The sequence below is a fragment of the Tubulanus polymorphus genome, chromosome 2, assembly GCF_964204645.1.
Source record: "Tubulanus polymorphus chromosome 2, tnTubPoly1.2, whole genome shotgun sequence".
In the NCBI taxonomy this organism is placed as follows: domain Eukaryota; kingdom Metazoa; phylum Nemertea; class Palaeonemertea; order Tubulaniformes; family Tubulanidae; genus Tubulanus; species Tubulanus polymorphus.
In genome coordinates this window covers 29666416-29688033 of record NC_134026.1, presented here as the reverse complement: position 1 = coordinate 29688033, position 21618 = coordinate 29666416, and the positions used below count along the sequence as shown (strand labels likewise).

At 36.0% G+C, this 21618-nt stretch overlaps 6 protein-coding genes across 6 annotated transcripts; 4 read left to right on the top strand and 2 right to left on the bottom strand.

Moving 5' to 3' along the window:
- The first annotated feature begins 987 nt into the window (after nucleotides 1-987).
- Nucleotides 988-4803, top strand: LOC141899444 (general transcription factor IIF subunit 1-like). The gene is made up of 13 exons (XM_074785755.1): nucleotides 988-1094; nucleotides 1222-1304; nucleotides 1382-1454; nucleotides 1543-1745; nucleotides 1829-1999; nucleotides 2114-2252; nucleotides 2512-2599; nucleotides 2675-2831; nucleotides 3300-3460; nucleotides 3541-3629; nucleotides 3714-3786; nucleotides 3863-3971; nucleotides 4261-4803. Exons 1-13 carry the CDS (start codon nucleotides 1074-1076, stop codon nucleotides 4463-4465), a joined length of 1572 nt encoding a protein of 523 aa, XP_074641856.1. The 5' UTR covers nucleotides 988-1073; the 3' UTR covers nucleotides 4466-4803.
- A 13-nt stretch (nucleotides 4804-4816) lies between these two features.
- Nucleotides 4817-7066, bottom strand: LOC141899445 (F-box only protein 4-like). Its single transcript, XM_074785756.1, has 6 exons — nucleotides 6597-7066; nucleotides 6063-6274; nucleotides 5664-5890; nucleotides 5313-5576; nucleotides 5067-5233; nucleotides 4817-4976 (listed from the first exon to the last, which is right to left on the bottom strand). The coding sequence occupies exons 1-6, from the start codon at nucleotides 6996-6998 to the stop codon at nucleotides 4896-4898; spliced, it is 1353 nt and encodes a 450-aa protein (XP_074641857.1). The 5' UTR covers nucleotides 6999-7066; the 3' UTR covers nucleotides 4817-4895.
- Nucleotides 7067-7308: 242 nt separating this feature from the next.
- LOC141899550 (BSD domain-containing protein 1-like) lies at nucleotides 7309-10835 on the top strand. The gene is made up of 9 exons (XM_074785921.1): nucleotides 7309-7327; nucleotides 7412-7484; nucleotides 7694-7810; nucleotides 8119-8280; nucleotides 8371-8541; nucleotides 8753-8903; nucleotides 9404-9907; nucleotides 9985-10100; nucleotides 10182-10835. The coding sequence occupies exons 1-9, from the start codon at nucleotides 7317-7319 to the stop codon at nucleotides 10206-10208; spliced, it is 1332 nt and encodes a 443-aa protein (XP_074642022.1). The 5' UTR covers nucleotides 7309-7316; the 3' UTR covers nucleotides 10209-10835.
- Nucleotides 10836-11683: 848 nt separating this feature from the next.
- On the top strand, nucleotides 11684-13778 carry LOC141899167 (potassium voltage-gated channel protein Shaw-like). Its single transcript, XM_074785323.1, has 2 exons — nucleotides 11684-12154; nucleotides 12840-13778. Exons 1-2 carry the CDS (start codon nucleotides 11684-11686, stop codon nucleotides 13776-13778), a joined length of 1410 nt encoding a protein of 469 aa, XP_074641424.1.
- Nucleotides 13779-14002: 224 nt separating this feature from the next.
- LOC141899290 (glutaryl-CoA dehydrogenase, mitochondrial-like) lies at nucleotides 14003-16905 on the bottom strand. The gene is made up of 9 exons (XM_074785501.1): nucleotides 16778-16905; nucleotides 16486-16626; nucleotides 16276-16399; nucleotides 16032-16141; nucleotides 15801-15930; nucleotides 15502-15724; nucleotides 15005-15234; nucleotides 14571-14731; nucleotides 14003-14495 (listed from the first exon to the last, which is right to left on the bottom strand). Exons 1-9 carry the CDS (start codon nucleotides 16851-16853, stop codon nucleotides 14425-14427), a joined length of 1266 nt encoding a protein of 421 aa, XP_074641602.1. The 5' UTR covers nucleotides 16854-16905; the 3' UTR covers nucleotides 14003-14424.
- Nucleotides 16906-17039: 134 nt separating this feature from the next.
- LOC141899490 (phenylalanine--tRNA ligase alpha subunit-like) lies at nucleotides 17040-19726 on the top strand. The gene is made up of 11 exons (XM_074785843.1): nucleotides 17040-17183; nucleotides 17460-17600; nucleotides 17684-17901; nucleotides 18004-18096; nucleotides 18173-18301; nucleotides 18384-18499; nucleotides 18578-18662; nucleotides 18746-18845; nucleotides 18931-19177; nucleotides 19255-19369; nucleotides 19481-19726. Exons 1-11 carry the CDS (start codon nucleotides 17040-17042, stop codon nucleotides 19584-19586), a joined length of 1494 nt encoding a protein of 497 aa, XP_074641944.1. The 3' UTR covers nucleotides 19587-19726.
- The last annotated feature ends 1892 nt before the right edge of the window (nucleotides 19727-21618 follow it).

Sequence of the window (21618 nt, the reverse complement as noted above, 5' to 3'; positions counted from 1 at the left end):
AATAACAAACAGACAAAAAACAGAAATGTGTGACACAAAGATGTGCACTAACAGAAAAATAATAAAAGGAGAGAGAACTAATACAATGTCTAACATATATATATATATATATATATATATATATATATATATATATATATATATATATATATATATATATATATATATATATATATATATATATATATATATATATATATATATATATATATATATATATATACAATATTATTTAAGTGATATTTACGAGCCCATGATATATGAATTTCGCAATATTTAAGAAGATTGGTTTATTGGGATTAGTAAAGGCCGAAAGAAAAGTGTCTAGGTTTAGATTTACAATATCATATTTAGTTCTTAAATTATCCTGCAGTTTACAATAAAAAAGAAAATGGGATTCATCGCCGACAGCGTTACAGTGAGGGCAAATACGATTTGGTTGAGCGATGCCGAGTCTCCTTCCTTTTTCAAATATAAGGTTATGACATGACATTCGAATTTTTGCTATTGCTGATTTTAGAGAGTGGTCTTTTAAGAATAATAAATATGGTTCTAGCTGAAATTTAGATTTCATAGTTCTATAAAAGTTATACCGGCTGTGAGTTGGATCATTGATCTCTGAATTCCAAAAAATAAGAAAACCCTGCTGCATATATTTACATACAATTCTAGTTGATCTGGTTATATTTGGATTGTGCCCTAAATTACTATGATCAAATCAATGCATAGACATCTGCTTTACATCAACTTAAAGAACAGGGTCTCCTTCACAATATACTAGATTTTCAGGTTTTAGTTTTCGATGAGAATCTATGAAATTAAACAATAATGAATTATATAAAACAATTATTGAGCACTCTACTGCCCCCGGTGACTTCATTGAATGATCGTCGTTTCGTCAGGTCAAAGCGTTAGGTTATACATTTCACATCAACCAGTATCTACATGCAGCTGTTCAGTGTGTACACACTATATCTGAATACGAGGCTGGAATAATAGGCTCACTTCACGATAGTCAAAAACTACCTCAGATTTGATCAAAAACTTAATCTATCATCAAATAAACCGTCAATATGTCAAGTAGCCAAGCCCATGTAAGTACCCTGTAGCAACCCCTGCACTGTGTGTGTAATCGTCAGCACCACCACGGCAACAGGCAAGCTAGCTCAGAATAATTTAAAAAATTCGATTGCATTTTGTTTACCACCTTTTTTTATTAAGGCTGGAGGTGGAACATCTGGTTCTGCTGCAGGTGGTAGTGCTACAGCGGCTCAAAGTCAAGAATTTAAAGTGCGCCTTCCCAAGTAAGTATTTAAATTTAAAGTCTTACATCATTACTAAAAGTACATGTCATTTTCCTTGTTTGTAAATCCTTTTTCAGTGAGAAAAATAAGAAATTTAGTATAATGAGATTTTCAGGAGCAAATTCTGTAGATTTTACTAAATGTGGAGCTGTAAGTAAAAAACATTTCTCTAATCAACAATAAACAGATCGTGAATTATGAATTTCATCAAATCTTGTTGAATGTGAATATATTACAGTGTAAAATCGAGCGGGAGAATAATTTAAAGGAATATAAGACAGCTAATGATTTGGAACAGATGCCAAAATTCGGAGCTGGAAGCGAATTCGGCAGAGAACAGAAAGAGGAAGCTCGAAAAAAGAAATACGGAATCATGGTGAAGAAATATAATCCAGATGATCAGCCGTGGATTCTAAAAACTGGTGGAAAATCTGGCAAAAGGTCTCGGTCTGATTAAAATGATTAGGATTGAGAATATTTTTGAAAGCCAGTTTTTTATCGTATTTTGCGTGATTTTTATTCAGATATAAAGGAACAAGAGAAGGAACTATAGCTGAAAATACGTCGTATTTCATATTTACGCAATGTCCTGATGGTGCATTCGAGGCGTATCCGATTGAGGAATGGTACAGGTTTAATCCAATGCTCAAATATAAATATTTGAATTCCGAAGAAGCAGAAGAAGAATTCAGTAAGTAAGTATTAGCAGAAATGGCAGAAATCAGCAAGAAATAAGTAACATTATGATGTTCACCCCAGCTATGGTAAGTTAAGCCAGTTTCACTTTTGAAATTACGGATAATTTTCAGGCGAGATCAAACGTTGAATAAGTTCTCGGTGATGTTACGACGAAGGATAAAAAATGACGAAGATCTAGATGACGCCGATGGAGAGGAGGGAGAAAAAGGCAATAAAGCTTCAAAGTCTAAAAAGAAAGATAAAAATTTCGTAAGAAAGAACCAAAGATTGTATTGTAGAGTATACTTTACTTGCCGTGGATTATAGCGTCCCCTGGAGAAAATGTTTGAAAGTTTCCTTCTCCAACTTATGTGATGATGTCACCTCAAACTGACAGCTTAGCAATCGCTTACTGTCTCTGAAAAAAATGTATTGGTCCCACAAGGTCGGAGGCAATCAGTCTTCTGTATGAGGATTTGATGGAAATATTTAATACAAAACATGAAAATATCATTGAATCAAATTGTAGAAGTTAACTGAGATGGATGATTGGTCGGATAAAGATGAAGATGCTGATGAGAATGAAGATGACAGCGATGATGATGATGCGGATGACGGTAAGAAATCTCAGAAATCTTCCTGAGAAAAGTAGCTTCATGAATCGGACTTCTCATAATGATGAATTTCTTCAGAGAAAAAAAAGAAATCCAATAAAAAAGATGATAAAAAGAAGAAGGCGAAAAAGAAATCGAAGATGGGTAAAATGAATGATGCCGATGAAGCGATAGAGGAGAGTGATGATGGAGACGATGATGATAAAGAAGTTGATTATATAACAGATTCGAGCAGGTAAAATATCACATTAAGGCCAAAAAAATTGATACCTTGTTTCTCCGCTCTGGTGAGCTTAAATGTTGACCCGGCCGGCCGCCTATCTACCCTATACATTACTTTTTTAAAAATCGTGATCAATTTCACCATAACAGACCCCTCCGCTATAGAAATGAACTGTTTATGAATTTTATCATATTTTACAAAAATGACCCGGCCGCTGCGGAGAAACAAGGTATCATTTTTGTTTAGCCTAACCGCAGTTTGACGAACCAGCTATCCCGCTATATTACGTGTCGTATCCAGGGTTCGTGTAGATCAGGGATAAAATCAGCAAATTCTGGATTTTTCCATCGAAATTCTTAGTCTCCCCATGTAAAAAATTAGACATTTCTCACTCGACGTAAACTCAGGTTGACAAGGTTGGCGCAATTTTCATCGATTTGATTTCATTTCACAAATAAACGCGATGTGATTTTTTTATAGTGAGGAGGAGCTCGATGTATTAGAGGATAAATCAGAAGATAAAGGAGTCGTCGACGAGGACGGTTTACGCAAGTTGAACGAATCTGGTGATGAAGATGAGGAGGAAGAGGAAAAGAAAGAGGAAGAACCGGAAAAAGAAAAGCCCAAAAAATCGGAGCCAGGTTTGTATAGTCTTCGCATCAACTGCATTCTGTTTTTCAAACATTGTGTTTTATATTTTTGCCGATTGTTTATTTTATAGATTCGGATAGTAGTGAAAGTTCGGCTTCAGATTCTGATGACTCGGATGCTTTAGAAGAAGAGGGTAAATTCTCAGCTCTGTTTATGCAGGTATTTATTTATCTACAGATCGAATCGAAAAAGAAACTGCTACCAGTAACTCGTATCGTATGAACAAGTTTCGTTCTCTTTAAGAAAAGTGAAAAAAAGAAAAGCAATAAACAAGGAAGTCGATCTACTACACCTGTACCAGATTCTGATCAGAAGGGTAAATGTTCCCTTTCAAGATTATTAAAACTTCGATTGAAGACGGTTTAAAGTTCAAGGTTTATGGTGATTTTTAGGAGCGGTGAAAAGGAAAGCAGGTGCAGACACTGATGAAACTCAAAATAAGAAAGTTCGAACAGAAAGTCCAGGCCCGGTACAAACCTCACAACAACCAGCTATGAATGTGTAAGTTTCTGAAAGTTTACAGTAGGCTATACAAAAGACTCCACCTTCCTTCCTTGGTAAAGCGATCAAGTTGCTGGATTTTACCAGAATTTATCTTGAAACGCCTCCTTTTTCTCCTGATTTCATCTTGTGGAATATTTGATAATAATAGTTATAGTCCTAATGCTTACAAAGATTTACAGTCCTAATGCTACTGAGTAAAGCTGAGTTAACTGTATAACACTTTCTATCATTAATTCCTCTAAAAAACTTGTAAATGATATGGTATTATGTATGTATTTATTTGTAGTGCTGGAGTTACTGAAGAGAATGTACGCAGATATCTAATGAGAAAACCTATGATGACTAAAGACATATTACAGAAATTCAATTCTAAGAAAACTGGATTGAGTAATGAACAATTAGTGTCAGCAGTAGCGCAAATACTCAAAAAAATCAATCCAGAAAAACAAGTCATACAAGGAAAGACTTATTTCCATTTGAAAAAGGAATGAAAATTGAGCCGAGCAAAATTAGGTTTGATTTCATTCTTTATCGCAGTACTGGTGCTTTGATACCGAGAATAAAGTTTCAAACTGCTGCCATTCAAAATATCACGCGAATCAGTTATTGGTGTATTTGTGATAGAAACAGGAATTATTGATAATACTGTGAATCATGTGTCTCTAGATCTCTATGAGTGAACAATGCATTTTATATATGTGTCTCGTATGCGATAAAGTGGTTTTTATATCCATTCTGTCGAGCGGTTTAATACTGTCATTAATTGTATTCGAATCCTCAAAACATAATTAAAACCCTCATATTTTCCCGATTCAGAATCTATTTTGATATCACAACGGATATTATAGAATATAACAAGTTTATAGAAACAATAATTTACAAATCATTGAAAGAATATGATAAGAGTATTTATGAAAGTTTTCATGGTTGGTGACATCGTTCAATAACCCACTGAAATCCATCACAGATTTCTTCCAGTTTGTCTAACGAACAATTCATAATCTGCAAAGAGAATGAAAGAATTATTTTAGTTGAATTATTACATTTAGTAGATTTCATCTTCGGAAACGGCTTGATTGCGAAATTAGTCACCTGCCAGGGCCTCCTCAGTTTACCGAGTTTCAGATGTTTAACAACATCAATCACAGGTATTGCTTTATCATCGGCTTCACGAACACACGCTAATATTAGAAGCGGTTTTTTCTGCAGCGACCAACGTTCATTAACCATAGCGAACAACTCGTGATGAGCTACACTTACTACAGAAACAATCATCAATCATAACCAGAGAGCATTTCAATGAGTTAAGCGATTACTTCAGGTGATTTCTATACTTACGATCATCCGCTGACTGAGTTTCGACATTTATAACAAAAATGAATCCAGCCACCAAACGGCACAAATCTTGTATAGATGTATTCAACTCCAATTGACTTTTATAATCGTCACCACTCGCCTCATTACGTTTTAACATGTGATTATGTTTGATTCTATCGCCGTAAATCGTCAAGTTTTCTCTTTGTTTTTTAGTCATTGAATAAAGTAGAGATAGTTGAAAATCTAGTTTATTCCTCAGTTTGAACGATACACCGGATCCGACACCTGAAATAACATGTCATTTATTGATTACAGATTCACGATATTCTGGATAGATCAATCATTGATACAGTTGTAAATATATAGCTATACCTGCTATGCCTGGCACGAGACCCGTTGTTAAAAAGTGCTCTCCCTGGTCTCGCATTATTTTAGCGGCTATGACGCTCGTTTTCGATTCCAATCCGGGTCCGAACATTGCGATTCTCGGTGGTGTTTTCGGTAAAAATGATCGGATAAACGAAGTTAGATTCATGAACCCGACGACTTCTTGGTGATGACCACGTTGTTGATTTGTATCTGGACAACATCTCAAATATCTGGAGGGGAATTAATACGTGAGAAAATAGCGATGATCTTTGTAAGAAATGTAAGAATCTTGATTTTTAATTGCAATAACAGGTTAAGTTTTCATTAGGACAACAATTCAAATTTAACAGTTTTAAGCTTAGCGTTTTTCATGAACTGAGTACGGTACAGTGTGAGCCTTACATTTCTTTACTGGTCCAGTCAGAAGCGCATTCCCAATACATATTTGGATTAGTTCGATGGTTAATGATTTTCCAGTGGTACATATCATTTTTCAGTTTCATTTGCCACAGCCATTCATCATTACTACAATCGAACCACTGTTTACATACAGCTGATGCGACGCATAAATCTCTTCCGTTTAAGTATCGTAGAACGTGTAACATAACCTCTCTCTACGAATGAAATCATCGTGTTTAAATTTTCAATATTGGTTATATTTCATATGATCGTTTCTGAATGTAATCGTGTAACTTATTCCTCGGGGTCCATTGAATCGTGGACTGTAAAGAGAGTCCACCTTTGATCGTGAATTCACGAAAGATACTTTAATTAGATATGAGATGAAGATTAATTAACGGTACTGTATCTGATTTAAAGTCATTCGAAATATTGATACATTGAAATGATCGCAACTTGGATGCATTGAAAATCTACTATTTGCATGAAATGCAAAACCATTTGTATAAGAGAAGAAATGGTAGATTTTATACTTACTGGTAAACTTGTAATATGAACATCATGTAAATAAATATCTGACGATGAACACATTTTGTTTGTATTTCGTGTTATGTTTCCTGCTGGAAGTTCCTGATCCTTAGATTGATGAATTCCCAATCGACTGATGCTGATTTCATCTTCGTGTTCATCAACTCCAGACGTTACAGTATACTTCACTAGAAAATTGTCGGTTGAATCATGCATCGAGGCACAATTAGACTGACATACTGGTGACGAAGACCAGTTCGTATTGTGACAATTTACTGTTCCACAGTTTGGATAATATCCTGTTTTTGGGAAACCCCGAGTTAACGAGGAAATTTCATTTTCCTCAGCTACGTTAATCCTTATGTCAGGTAACGATTTCAACACAGTCACTGTTTCCAATTCTACGGACATTTTCCTTGTCGTTTATGCAAACAAAACTCCAAATGAACATTGTAACAGGATCTGACCGCTTATATCTAGAACTGGTGACTCAATTTACGTCAACGTTGATGACTTTTAATTGCTTACATGGTTTCTCCAACCTGGAACTTCCGTGTCAGATAATACAATTCGGACGCGCTGATTGGATATCAATGTAAACAATCACCTTGCTTAAAAGTAAACAAACACGCGTGGCCTCCGTGATTTGACAGCTCTCGCCGCGCCACCAACGCGATTTCCTAAAACTATGGATGCATTGTGACGTCATACTGGGAAATACCAACAAAAATGGCTGAAAGGTAAATTAAATCGTCTTCAGTAATTGATCGGGGATTTTTACAGGGAATGCTAATTATGGAGGTTTTGATTGTTGTATTTTGTAGTAGCGAAGGAGCAGCTGGAGGAGGAGCATGTGGGAACTGGTGGGGAGACTGGCTACAGACTGTTAAAGACAAGGTAACGAATTTACATAATCCAATTCAGTTTATTTGATGTCATCATCATCATCATCATCACCTTTTTATTCACCATATTCATCAACAAAGCACCATTACATCAGTGATTTATGATCAGTGAATGATACCGAGTAGGTCATTTCAGTTTGTATTAACTACCTGTAAAGTTTCACTCACTGTCAATTTTGTTGTTGCTGTTTTTTTTTACAGTCAGTTTCTGCGTATGATTTAGTTTCCAAAGATCTCAGTGAGTTTTCTCAGACAATGCAAGTGGAAACGAAGAAAGTCGTCAAAGGCACCAGTGAATCTATTAAAGACAAACTAAATGTAAGTTTAAATACCAGTAAAAGTTAACTATAGGATTGTACGAAACCAACCATCATATGATTTGAATTAAACATTTCTATTTTTTCACCTTATAGGCCTAAGTCATTTTCTTTTTTGGTGATATACCTTATGTTTGGTATCTTGAGAACTTTCATGATGTTAACGATTAAATCTCGATGTCTTTGAAACTGAAAGGCACAAAATACCAGCATTGCTTTCTGTTACTTAAACAATTGTTTGTTTAAAAGTGATTTTTTTTATCTAACAGCTATTCGATAAATCAATTATTAGTATTTTTACTCTCGTAGCAAGAAACGACATCAGCTGCAACAAATAAAGTAAAAGCTGGTTTGACTTCATTTTTGAATGGAATATCTAAAGCTTTAGTGATTGAACCCGATGATGAAGATGAACAGCTTCTAGTTTACACAAATAAAGGAGACCCAACCCCTATATTTGACAAAGCAAAGGTATATGATCTATTGTTGTAAGTATGATATTGTGCAGTTTGGCAACCTGAACTTATTCTTATACCGGTATTTGTTACTTTCTAACAACAGGCTAGACTTCATTCCATACAAGTAGATCCAGAGACGTACTGTCAAGAACCGAGTGGTCCACCAGAACAGTTTCATGAATGGTTGAATGATTTTAATTTGGATGAAAAGAAGGGAATCATATCAGAGTTACTGGTTTCAAAAATAGAAGTCCGTACTTTATACACACAAATGGTTAGTAGCATTAAATCAACGCATCCATTCAATACCAAATGATGAAAAGATATTTTGAATTTTCAATTTCAATATTGAAGAGTGTGAAAACCATAATGAAAAGGTAGATGTCTTAGCGTAGTTTAAAACAATTCAGTTCTTACATTGTGGCTCAAACATTCTAGCGTTTATTTGCAAATTTCTACTTCTAAATCGATATTTTATAATGTAGGTTCCGTCAGTGATATCTCATGCAGTATTCTGGCAGAGATATTTCTATCGGATTCATCAACTGGAACAGGATGAAGCGAGGCGCGCTGATCTTAAGAAACGAGCTAATGATATCGCTGGAAGTATTCATGAAGATGTCGACTGGGGAAATGGTAAATATTGTGCTTGACACGAAGAAGAATTGTAGAGGAGCCGTGTTAAACCTGGTGTCAAATCACCAGGTCCTTAACGACTACTTGATTTCTTCGAAACTCCTACTTAACTGAAAATGCTTTTAAAGGTGCTTGAAACTCCTTTTATTTGAGCAAAATGCCCAAAATTCCTTTAATTTTGAGAAAAATAGGCTATTAGAAATGTTTGTAGTTGTACAAATTTTCTCCTTTCGAACGCCTTGAAAACTCCTTATATCCAGGAATTACCCATCTGTAGGGACCTTGAATCAATAAACTTGAAGACTGAGATTACGAGCTTTTGCGAGGAGTTCATAGTAGCGTAAAGCCAATTTAGAAAAACTCATTTACCTGATAAAGCTACCATGCGCTAGTATCGAAGGCTCATAATCTCAATAGAATCAGTTAACCTGAAAAATACTACACAAGTCTTCACGTTTAACAATATTACTTGATCGAAACTCCATTCATTTATTCATTAGATTCTGAAGATGAAACTGAAGTTGTTAAGAAACTTTCGAATGAAGAATCGACGCCATTTCAGAAGCAGATATCGGAGAAAAATAACGAAACATCTGATCCCGTTTTACGAGACCCTATCGTGTATGAGACTATTGTAAAATCCTCAGACATTAACGAAATTGAGAACGTGCAAAATGCTGATGCTACAGCTCAGAACATATCTAATATTGCGGATGGACAAACATGCGTTATAGAAAAGAACAATATTGCTCAAAGTGGAGAAGCAGGTAATGCTTTATCTGATCCTAATAACATTCATGGGAAGATCATAGATTCATCCGTTAGTGAACCAGAAGTAGTTGCTGAAAAGCCAGAACAAATCACTGATGTCATTGAAACGAAAAGCGATGTTGATGCCTGTGAAACTGATATGAAAACTAAAGAAAAAGGAGATATGATTGTAGTCGGAATGGGTTCTATTACTCCTACTATCAGCAGTAGTGAAGCTAGCAGCAATGGGAAAGGTAATGTGAAATCCGGTCAGATTTACCTACTGGAAATCTACATAAAACTAATCGCATTCTATCTGCATGTCTTACAGATAGTCTGGAAGATGACTGGGAGAAAGATTTCGATTTGGAAATTACTGAGGAAGATTTGAAATTAGCTCAGGAACTCGCGAAAAATGTTTCAATCGACGGAAATGTGGATTTAGCAGTAAGTAAATATAAACCATACATTAACCTGTAAGTTATTTCAGCTGATAATGAAATAATTTCTGGTTTGATCTATTTTTAGGACGATGATTGGGAAAATTGGGAGTAAATGTGTCGCTGTAATTATGACTAAAACTCTGTGATATATGTACATGTAAACCTACCTGTGTGTCATTTATTACTCAAATATTATATTTTCATCACTAATTTCGGACTTTCCCCCTCGTGAAGACCAATGCTCATAACGAGTCAATTGTCGATCTAATTCAGGTCGAGTTGCTGTAGAATTGTTTGTATTTCTTTGTTAACTGATTTCAATAATATTATGTTATCATCTTGATGTAGAAGGTGAATATTGTCTTTATATTTAGTAATTAATAAATCATTGTCTGTCGTGACTGAATTTCTCCTTATTGTGTACGTAGATTAATCTTCTTTAACTTTTTCTAACCACCTCTTAAAGTTTGCATTCAAAATAATATTATTCTTTACATTTCTGGTCAACTCGTGGAAAGGGGGTTGTCAATCTTTATGTCAACAGAATATAATATAGATTTGTATATATAATTGTATATAATTAAAGGATCAGTAATATGGTGCGCTCTATGTAATAATACAACATATTAATTGCCATTAAACACTGGCATGGACGGTCTCGTCGTGGTAGTAATTAGCATTTTAGCAATGTCCTCTTACTCGTTGGTTTTGTGATTTCAATATATTTCAGATATTTAAACTCGATCGTGTGTGTTCTTATATTTCTTGTCGGTGTTTCTGGTTTCATATCACGGTTTGAAGCAAGTCTACTAAGTGCTACTTTTCGGAACAGAATTTGTTAAGGCCGTGATTTGTGCCTCCCTGATATGAGAGAGGATCGATGTTTGTTGTTGTTATTTTAATCAATGATCTCTGATACCCTAGAAAATCAGTCGGGTCCAGACTGTTCTTTCCGCCGCCAGCAATTCAACTATCGTAGATGTGTGACATGGTTGATTTTATTATCAATCATCCAGAGACAGTAGAATATTGAGAATACTAATCAGATGCACAGTCCATACATTCGAATCCCCGTTGAATTTCTCCAATTTCAGCGCACGTCATCCAGATCCCTCGAGTCCGCCACATTGCCATTATTATCGCCCATTAATGTTTTCGATATTAAGTAAATAAACGCGCTTTTATAACTGTTTGAATATTACATATCAATGGAAATGGCCAAAACTAATGGTTCGTAATCTAATGATCAGTTGATATATAGAATGGTGCTATCAGCAGCGCTTCTGTAGCGCCGTTTTTACTTGGCGGAGTTATCAGAGAGATATGTTGCCTGTGATCTCTCAGAATAGCCAGCATCAATCTCCCTTTAACTCATATCCCAGGAATCCACCGCAGCGACCATACACATTTTGATGAATTTTCCACTAAATTGGAGGAGTTTCGAGTTATGGTTCTACAAAGATTAGACATCACGTTAACCAAGCTGTAGCTGGAAAGAATAACATCACTACAAGGCAAACACTAACAAGGCAAACGTTGCTTTAAAACCAATTTTATGAAAAATATACGGATTCTGTATTTGAGGACATGTGGCCGAAAGACATTATTCACCTGAATATTGGAGGGAGATCTTTTACAACTTGTTTTTCGACGTTGAGAACTATTTCAAATACTCGTTTGTCTGAACTAAGGCGAGATGATCAAAACTATGATCTGGCTACGAATACTTTCTATTTCGATCGGTCCGCGGTTTACTTTGAAGTAATTCTAGACAGTTACAGGACCGGTGAACTACATGTGCCCGCATGTGCTTGTGTCGAGAGATTTGAATTGGAGTTGAAATATTGGGCCATACCGATGAGGTTCATGCCGGCTTGTTGCAGACGAAAATTCATTGAAAACGATTCGTTTCGAGAAACCGTTAAAGATCTGCAAACAGAACTCCACGTGGATTTTCAGGATGAGGAAAATCGAATGGAGAATTTAACACCTTTCAAGAAATTTCTAAGAAGAGCATGGTTAACCCTGGAATATCCTGATTATTCTCCACTTGCCAAGGTAAGATTTAGATAAAATCAAAAATACCTTAAAAAAAACAATTCGTCTTTTTGTATCTGAAATCAGGCCCGTAGACAGTGGAATATGAAAAAGGATATGATTAGCCAAAAGACAAAATCGTAACCCCTTGATCAAACCGACGGCGTCTCTGCGCCACAAGTCTACTTACTGCCAGTCATTTCTGGTGACGAGACCAGTGAGCCCCACTCGCTGGTGTGGTGGCCATATGGGTATCGAATGCCCCCCATCATTCTCTGATATTACGAGTTTCACATAGATTTATGAAAAAACACATAAAATCTTCAAAGCGTCAGATCTATCTAGTATAACGGGCGGTGAATCAACCAAAGACTAAATTCACTGTGTACTTTCTTCATCCTGGGTTTTTGTGCTCAAATTGCCTTTCTCGAAATTCATTTCGATCCAATCGTGTACTTTAACATCACCAGGTGTGAATCCCTCGCGATCTTCACTTATTAGTTCGGCTTAATTAGTTTTAGCAGTAATTCAATCATAGTTCTCATGGGTGGAGGGCATACATCTGTACAACCAATTTGTTGATTATTACGGAAACAAGTGGTCCGGAACATCATTTCTCTTCAATCCTCGAGTAATTCTTCATCGTCAACACCAACATTTTCCAATGATGAAAAAAAATTACTTATATATTTGTTTACTGTTTCAGATTTACGCAATATGTGTTGGAATATTCGCTGTGTTATCAGTTTTGATAATGGCTGTTTACTTTCACCCGGCAGGTAGAACCGATCCTCTACCGCGGGAAGCCGATTTCGGTTTTCACAACGCGATACCGTACATGACGCCACCGAATGTTTCATTGATTCCCACATACCCGATAAACCCTAAGAAAATGATGATTACTACGACTAAACCATTGAGATGGTTGTTTTATTTCGATGTGGTCATTAATTTAGTTTTATCAGTTGATATTCTAATGCGGTTACTCTTGTCACCGGCGAAGTTACAGTTCATGAAATCAGTTCTAAATTGGTTAGATCTCTTGGCTTCATCATCTTACTGGATTTACATCATTATCATGAACACTGTGAAATCATTAACCCTTGCTGATGATGAAGCTGAGTATTACTATACAGTTAATTTCCTCGTTTTCATCATCGTTCTTCGTGTATTCCGAATTCTCAGATTATCGAACATTTTCAAGAGTCTGAAAATATTCATGATCGTCATGAAAAAGAACATTTGCGAACTGTTCACTTTACTGCTATTCCTGGTGATTGGAATGATTATATTTTCGTTGCTGATATTCCAAGCTGAATTGGACAATATGGTCTCGTTTCCGGACATATTTTCAGCGTTTTGGTGGTCAATAATTACTATGACGACAGTGGGATACGGGGATATGTTACCGATCAGTAAATCTGGCTATGTGATCGGCTCAGTTTGCGCTGTAACCGGTATCCTATTATGCGGTTTAGTCATACCGATAATCAGTAATAATTTTGCGGTATATTATAGCTACGCTCGAGCCTGTAAAGAAGTCATGAATGATACAAAAGATACGTTGTGTCCAATGGGTTTACATCAGCCAACACAGCAAGGACAACTCCGACAAGATGACGACCGTAATAAAGAACGGGTTTAACCAGTTGCAAGTAATCGGTGAGAATGTATCAGCCGCCTGGTGTAATATTACAGTAATTATCGTCATTCGTAGCGGCATTGAGAGGAGACACTGAATCCCTACAGATCTCTACTAAAATCTATAACTCCATTCTATCTATGAGTAAATTATCATATTGCATGATAGAAGCAATCATCCTTTAACACTGACACTACAGTTCAAATATGAACAAACAACAATATATCTAAAATATAAATATTATCATTTTATTTACACACAACTTCACCACCAATGGAGCTACATTTCTATAAAACGTTTACAGAATGTCTCCCACTATTTACATGTATACCGATATTGCATCAAATCAGAACATGATCGAATATATTGGGAGTCGGTGAGTTAACATAATAGCACATTTAAAACATCAGATCTTAGAATATCGATAACTTACGGTAAATTATGAATTGGAGGAATGTATTTTTTGTTGTTGATCACAAACAGAAGTTAAACAGACACAAAAATTACCTCTGAGAGGTAAGCCATTAGAATCCACATCAATTTACAAACATTGTCATTTCAGCAGAGGATATAGCAGCAACTAAAATACTTCCAACTATTATTTAGAGAAGATGAAAATAACTACAGCTGAATACGAATTGTTTTGAGTTTAATCAGATGTAAATGCCTGAATTCCAGTAATCGCTCGTCCTAGTATCAACGCGTGGACATCATGTGTACCTGAAAATTATAAAGAAAGTCATTAACGTCGATTCTTCTACTAAATTTACTATGAATATGAAACTAAAGTCTTACCTTCGTACGTATTGACCGCCTCTAAATTCATACAATGTCGTATAACATGATACTCATCAGAAATACCGTTACCACCGAGTATATCTCTAGATAAACGAGCTATATCTAATGATTTACCGCAAGAATTACGTTTTATCATCGAGATCATTTCAGGAGCAACTCTGAAAATGAAAACAATCGTGAATATTAACAATGTCTTCGTCATCAGTACCTATATGATTAAATGTTTTTCAAAACACATTTTGCCGGCTATCACTGCCATAATGACTTTGTAATGTAATATCTTCAATATGTTTTTAACAACTTATCTTGTGTTTGTAAAGTTGCTACATTAAATAAATGTTACCAAATCATATTTGACATGTTGTCTTCAGCATTAAAGGACTTGGTAAATAATGGTTGTTAAGTTCTCTTAGAAGTGGTTGATAACTTACATTCCTTGATCCTTCAATCTTCCAACTTGTAAACACGACTGTAAACCTACAGATATTTCAGTCAACATATCGGCGAATTTCTTTTGTATGAGTTGGTTTTTAGCCAATGGTTTACCAAACTGTATTCTGTCTAGTGTGTACTGTCTGGCAGTATCTAAACAGAATTCAGCAGCTCCTAGAGTTCCCCAGGCGATACCATACCGGGCATTATTCAAGCAACCGAATGGACCCTGAAATATCCGAATAATGAACATCAATTTCCATTCCTGGTAGTGATTTCTAGTACAGTAAACCTGGCCTTACTTGGACATGGCTAACTTCCCAACTTGTACTTTAGACTAACTCAGACAAAAAGGAAATAATTTTTTTGACTTCCTAACTTATTTTCTGATCCTGAACTCGGACTTTGCTGACCTTGGACCAATTTTGCAGGGCCCAGTTTGTCTGAGTAAGGCGAGGTTTACTGTAGTTCAGCGATAAATATAAATTATCTTTACCTTTAAACCGATAACATTTGGCAGCAGATTTTCCTCGGGAATTTCAACATCTTCCATCACTATTTGCCCGGTTATACTGGCACGTAGAGAGAACTTGCCTTCGATTACCGGCGCTGACAATCCTTTCATTCCTTTCTCTAAAATAAATCCACGAATTTTACCCCCGTCTTTGTCACATTTTGCCCACACGATAAAAACATCGGCAATCGGCGAATTTGTGATCCTGAAATACAAGACAGAATGAAAATTAGAATTCAATTTGACAAGGATGGAAAATCACAGTTATGATATTCACTCACCAGGATTTGGTTCCATTGAGTTTATAAGTTTTATTGGAAGAATTATAAACAGCTTTAGTTTCCATTCCGCTTGGATCACTACCGTGATTAGGTTCAGTCAAACCAAAACAACCGACTAATTCTCCTTTAGCTAAACAAATATAAACACAACAATTCCAGTTTCTAATTCAACAACATTTTCAGATCTTTAACTAGATTCAGATTTCAAATATTTGCGACTCACAAACTTACCTAATTTAGGTAGATATTTATCCCGTTGGGCATCCGTACCATAGGCATGAATAGGATGCATAACTAGTGAGGATTGAACACTCATAGCTGATCTATATCCACTATCAATCCTATAAATAAAACCAAACATAATCATGGCAATTTCAATTCCAGGTCTTTTCTAAAAACTAGGTTATCTAATAAACATCAATTCCAGAAATTTCCATTGCTATAAACCGTGAATCTTAACTTTAAGTTATTTTACCTTTCAACTTCTCTTGCAATTAAACCATAAGCAACTGATGAAACACCAGCACAGCCATAGCCTTGAATAGTCGGCCCTAAAACGCCCAATTCTCCCATCTCTGTGATTATTTCTCGATGAAATACTGAAATAAAAATGAGGAATATTTAAAAAGAAAGGTTCTTGGTGATACTATGTCTCAGGTACTCGATAATTAGGACTTTACGATACCTTCATTTCTATTCGCCATTAAAACTCTCGGCATTAATTTATCCTGACAATACGTGTGAAATTGATCTCGCACCATCTTCTCTTCATCAGTCAACTGAGACTCCAGATTCAACGCATCTTTCCAGTTAAATCGAGTTAAAGCTACACAAATGTTATAAAACCAAATATCATTGTTAATAAAACGCGCATTTATATTTGATTGATGAAAAGTCACAAACAGTTTGAGCTCAACAGTTTATATTTTTGAGCGATCATATAAAAATAACAAATGAGATTTTAAACAGATACTCACATGAACCACTCGACATGCATCTTCCCAGAGGATTTGAGCATCGAATTGCCTTCAATAATACTGCGGATAAAGACATTTTATAACTTTTACGAGTCGAAAACGATAGTAGCTTGTATAATACCAGCTGTTATTCAATGCAAGGCGGTTGAATCCAAGGTCGCCCGTCACCGGTCTCAACAAACTGTCGATATCGTAGCTTACTGCAAACTGTTGATATTGTTACTACAAATTCAAATCAAATTTAGTATTTTATTGAATCATCATGGCCGACTTGGCGGAACGTGTTCTGCAATATTTATCAGATAAATCGCCGGACGGCGTCGATTCAGAAGTAGTCGCTACATCATTCGGTATTGAACATCAAAAGATCGTCGGAGCAATCAAGAGTATTGAATGTTTCGGTGATGTATGTCGTATTTATCTTCTTTTCGCTGCAGATTGCATCATTTTTAGCGATCATCAGCGCCGCCTGCCGGTGACTAGTGAAATGAGATTTGACAGGTTACTGACAGATCTAAGCTGTGATTAACGTAAAGCATCCAACAGATGCACTAATAAGGCTTAACCTGTTGCGGGTGCCAAACAATTGCACAAATCAGGAAATTGTCTTGATATTGTCGATACATGTAGAAATAATGGCAAAAATTCCGTAACTTGTAATTGTTTCTGTTTTTTATTGAAGGTAATCAACACTAAACAGCAAACAAGTAAACGCTGGGATCTTTCTAAAGAAGGTGAAGATGTAGCTTCAAATGGAAGTTATGAAGCAAGGATTTATCATGCTGTTCCTGCCGCTGACGGCATTCCACATAAAGAACTCATGGTAAACTATGATCGATGATACCAATACATGGATATTAGATAGATATTGATACAGCAATCATGTGAAGTGTTTCCTATTTACAGAAATTACCCAACGCTAAAATAGGTTTCAGCAAAGCAATTGCAGCAAAATGGATTAAATTAGATAAAACTACCGAAGGTGGACCGACTGTTTATAGGAATATAGCCAGTATAGACGATACAGTACAAACAGCACTGCTGAAAATCAAACAATCAAAAGATGTTGAATTGAGTAATGCACAAGTAACGGAGTATAAGAAAAGAAAGCTTATTACTGAAGTGTAAGTATGAGTGGTTAGTTAATCCTGGTTGCTCAAGGGTTTGATTCCTCGTGAGATGGATCATCGCTGAGATCTTCATCGCTGGGTGTTGTATATTTGCAGGAAGGTGAACACGTATCTCATAACGAAAGGATCAGAATTTACTACGTCGCTCACAAAGCAAGAAACTGAATTAACCGCAGAGATGATAGCTACGTAAATAATTCAACCGTGATCTGCTTCTTTTAGGCCTCGAATGAAAGTATTTATTTTTCATGAATTTTCTATTCAGGGGATCGTGGAAAACTAAAACATTCAAACCGTACAACTTTGACGCTCTCGGAGTTGCTCCGACCTCTGGACATTTACATCCATTACTGAAAGTTCGAACTCAGTTCAGACAAATCTTCATCGAGATGGGGTCAGTTAGAATCAGTCTTTATGCCGAATTGTATTCAGTGTCTGGCGCGTTGTTACTTATATTTCATGTTTTTTTTTGTCAGATTTACAGAGATGCCGACCAATAATTTCATCGAGAGCAGTTTCTGGAATTTTGACGCTTTGTTTCAGCCTCAGCAGCATCCTGCCAGAGATGCTCATGATACGTTCTTCATTGCTGGTAAATTGTTTGACTTATTTATTTGGATTACTTAACACATTTCTATTTGTTTCTAAAACTGACCTATATTTAATTCAGATCCAAAAGATGCTACTGATTTTCCGATGGATTACTTAAAACGTGTTAAAGATGTTCACTCGAATGGAGGATACGGATCACAAGGGTAAATTAGACGTCAAACGATTTCCTCTGAGAATTGTCTCTTATGCAAATAATCTATTATTGATGTTTGGTCTGATGTTCAAGGTATAAATATGACTGGAAAATAGAAGAAGCCCAAAAGAATTTATTAAGGACACATACAACTGCAGTTAGTGCTAGAATGCTTTACAAGTTAGCGCAGCAGGTCAGTGTAATGTTCACAGGGACATACATTTAGGGTTCATACAGCACTGATATACGGTTAATATCATTTGTTTGACATTTTACAGGAAAAGTTCTCTCCTAAGAAATATTTCTCGATAGACCGAGTGTTCAGAAATGAGACACTGGACGCTACGCATTTAGCCGAATTTCATCAGGTCGAAGGATTGGTCGCGGATTATAATCTAACACTCGGAGATCTGATGGGAGTTATATCCGAATTCTTTAAGAAATTAGGAATGGAAAAATTGCGCTTCAAACCGGCTTATAATCCTTACACCGAGCCGAGTATGGAAATCTTTGGTTATCACGAAGGTATTTAGCTATAAGCCGACAATAAATGGTTCATAACGAGTTCATAAATAGTTAACAAAGATTACGTTTATTTGTAGGGTTGAAAAAATGGGTTGAAATCGGAAATTCAGGTGTATTCAGACCTGAAATGTTATTACCTATGGGGTTACCTGAAGATGTTACAGTCATCGCGTGGGGACTATCATTAGAAAGGTCAGAACTCAAAGCATGGCTGCACTACCCCCTACCCCACAACTCTCCCCCACTTCTCCCCACCTCCCTGCTCATTTTATCTAAATCGATTATACATGTATTTTATTTCAGACCTACGATGATCAAGTATGGTATATCAAATATTAGAGAATTAATCGGACCTAAAGTGAATCTACAAATGGTGCATGATAATCCTTTATGTAGAATTGAAAAGTGATTTATGAACATTAGTGAATAAATAGATGAGATCTGAGACGAGTGGCTGCAGCTGCACTTGGTGTTGGTATCTGTCGCGCATGTTTCACTAATAATACATGTATATTATATTTATTAAACGTATATAATAAATGAATGTGCTCTTTATCTGTATAATCTACGTTAGTGTTGTGTAAAAGGTTTAGGACTGACCCGGTCTGGGATTCGAACCTACTGCCGCGTTACCGGAGCCGTCCTCGCTTACCAGGTCTGGTCGACTCGCAATGAGTATGGGACTGACATGTGCTGCCTTCTTCGGGAAAATTCGTCGAACTGGTTGCCGGTACCAGAAAATAAATACCGGTAACCAGTCTATAGAACTAGCCAACCGTAACATCACTTGCCAGAGGTTATTCAATTGCGGGTATATGACGCACGTGACGCCTCTCGAGGTAGAGATTCGAACCTGATGGTATCAAAAACCATGGCCGAGTGTCGGCGGATGTTGAAAATATCCCTTAACTGCTGCTAACTTGTGGCTGCTTCACTCGATAATAGCAAACAGTTAAACAATGAATGATGTATTTCACGTGCTGGCGCTAAGTAGGGCTTATTTCATTCCAAACGATAATTTTTGCCAATAGGCAATTAAGAAATCGATATGTTTTTTTCTAAATTCGCTGCCTTATGATTTTGAATATTATTTATACTAATTTCCAAGACAACAGCAATTTTTAGACTATATAACGTGTCGCTCGGAATAAGTTCACCGGGTGTTTATTGGCTTATTGAAATTGCGAGCAATTATCCGCAATTAAATCATCAATCTCCGAAACTATTATAAACCGGTCGCGATTCGTTCTAATTGGAACCACTTCTGCCTTGAACAAGATTTCCGCCGTGTACAGCCATTTATGTGTCGTTTGTCACACGCGAATTCGCCATTGAAAATTCACCGCCTCACATCAAAGCTATTTAAACGAAAATAGAAAAAGCCTCGAGTGCATTATCTAGCCGTGCAATTACCTTCATATTATCTGTGATATTAAACATTAACTTCTCAAGGGGTTAATTTGTATAGTGTATAATTATTGTGGTCGTTGAGACCAATTTTGTTGGAAATCGGCGCCGTTTATTCATGAGCTTGTTTTCAAATCATTTTCAGTTGCGGTTGATTCTAAAGAAGGATTAGTTTTCTCATATTCTCCCATTTATTCATAGAAACTTAACCGCCTCTAGATTGAGAAATGAATCGTCGATATCGAGTCCTTACAATCGAATTGGTAAAATAATCATTAACAGATTTAGATTTAGTATCAAAATAAAGATGAATACAGGAAGCTTGCTTCTGTTAGTTTAAATCCAATTATCGCGAGAAAATAAAGAGTTTCACCGACAGTGAATATACACCTGGAACAATACGCCATTTATATCTTATAAAAACTACGTAATGAATACCTGATTTGGGATGACTCTTTGAGCAGTGTGTGTGTGTCAAAAATTTCAGTTTATTATTGCCATCGCAAAGGAAGTTACGTTATCTGATAAAAAAATGAGTCGAGACTCAATGAGTCGAGACTCATTTCCTGACAATTCAATTCACTGCAAAACGATAATAAAAACTGCGCCTACTGGGGTTTGATTGACGACACTCAGTTCAAATATCTTTAAATATCCGCGATAAAGACACATAATTTATCCATCAATCTTCTGAGACTATTCTATTCTTGATTAGATTAATTGTTACAGTAAATAGATTAGCTAAAAGTTTTGTTCTTGTTGGATAGAAAAAGTAACGAAAAACGCTGTAATACGATGAAATGTGTTTATAGTCTATCTTATTATGAAATGAAAGGTGATAAACTATCGCGCAAATTATCGAACATTTATCACTTAGAAAAATATGCAGGGAATTTCTATGTCATAATACACATGTAAGGATTATATTTTACGTGTTTTTTTAATGTGCATTATAACGAAATTATTGAAGTCAATTAAATATAAATCGTCTACAGTCGATTTTAGTTTCGCAGATAAAAGCAAGTGGGTCGGAC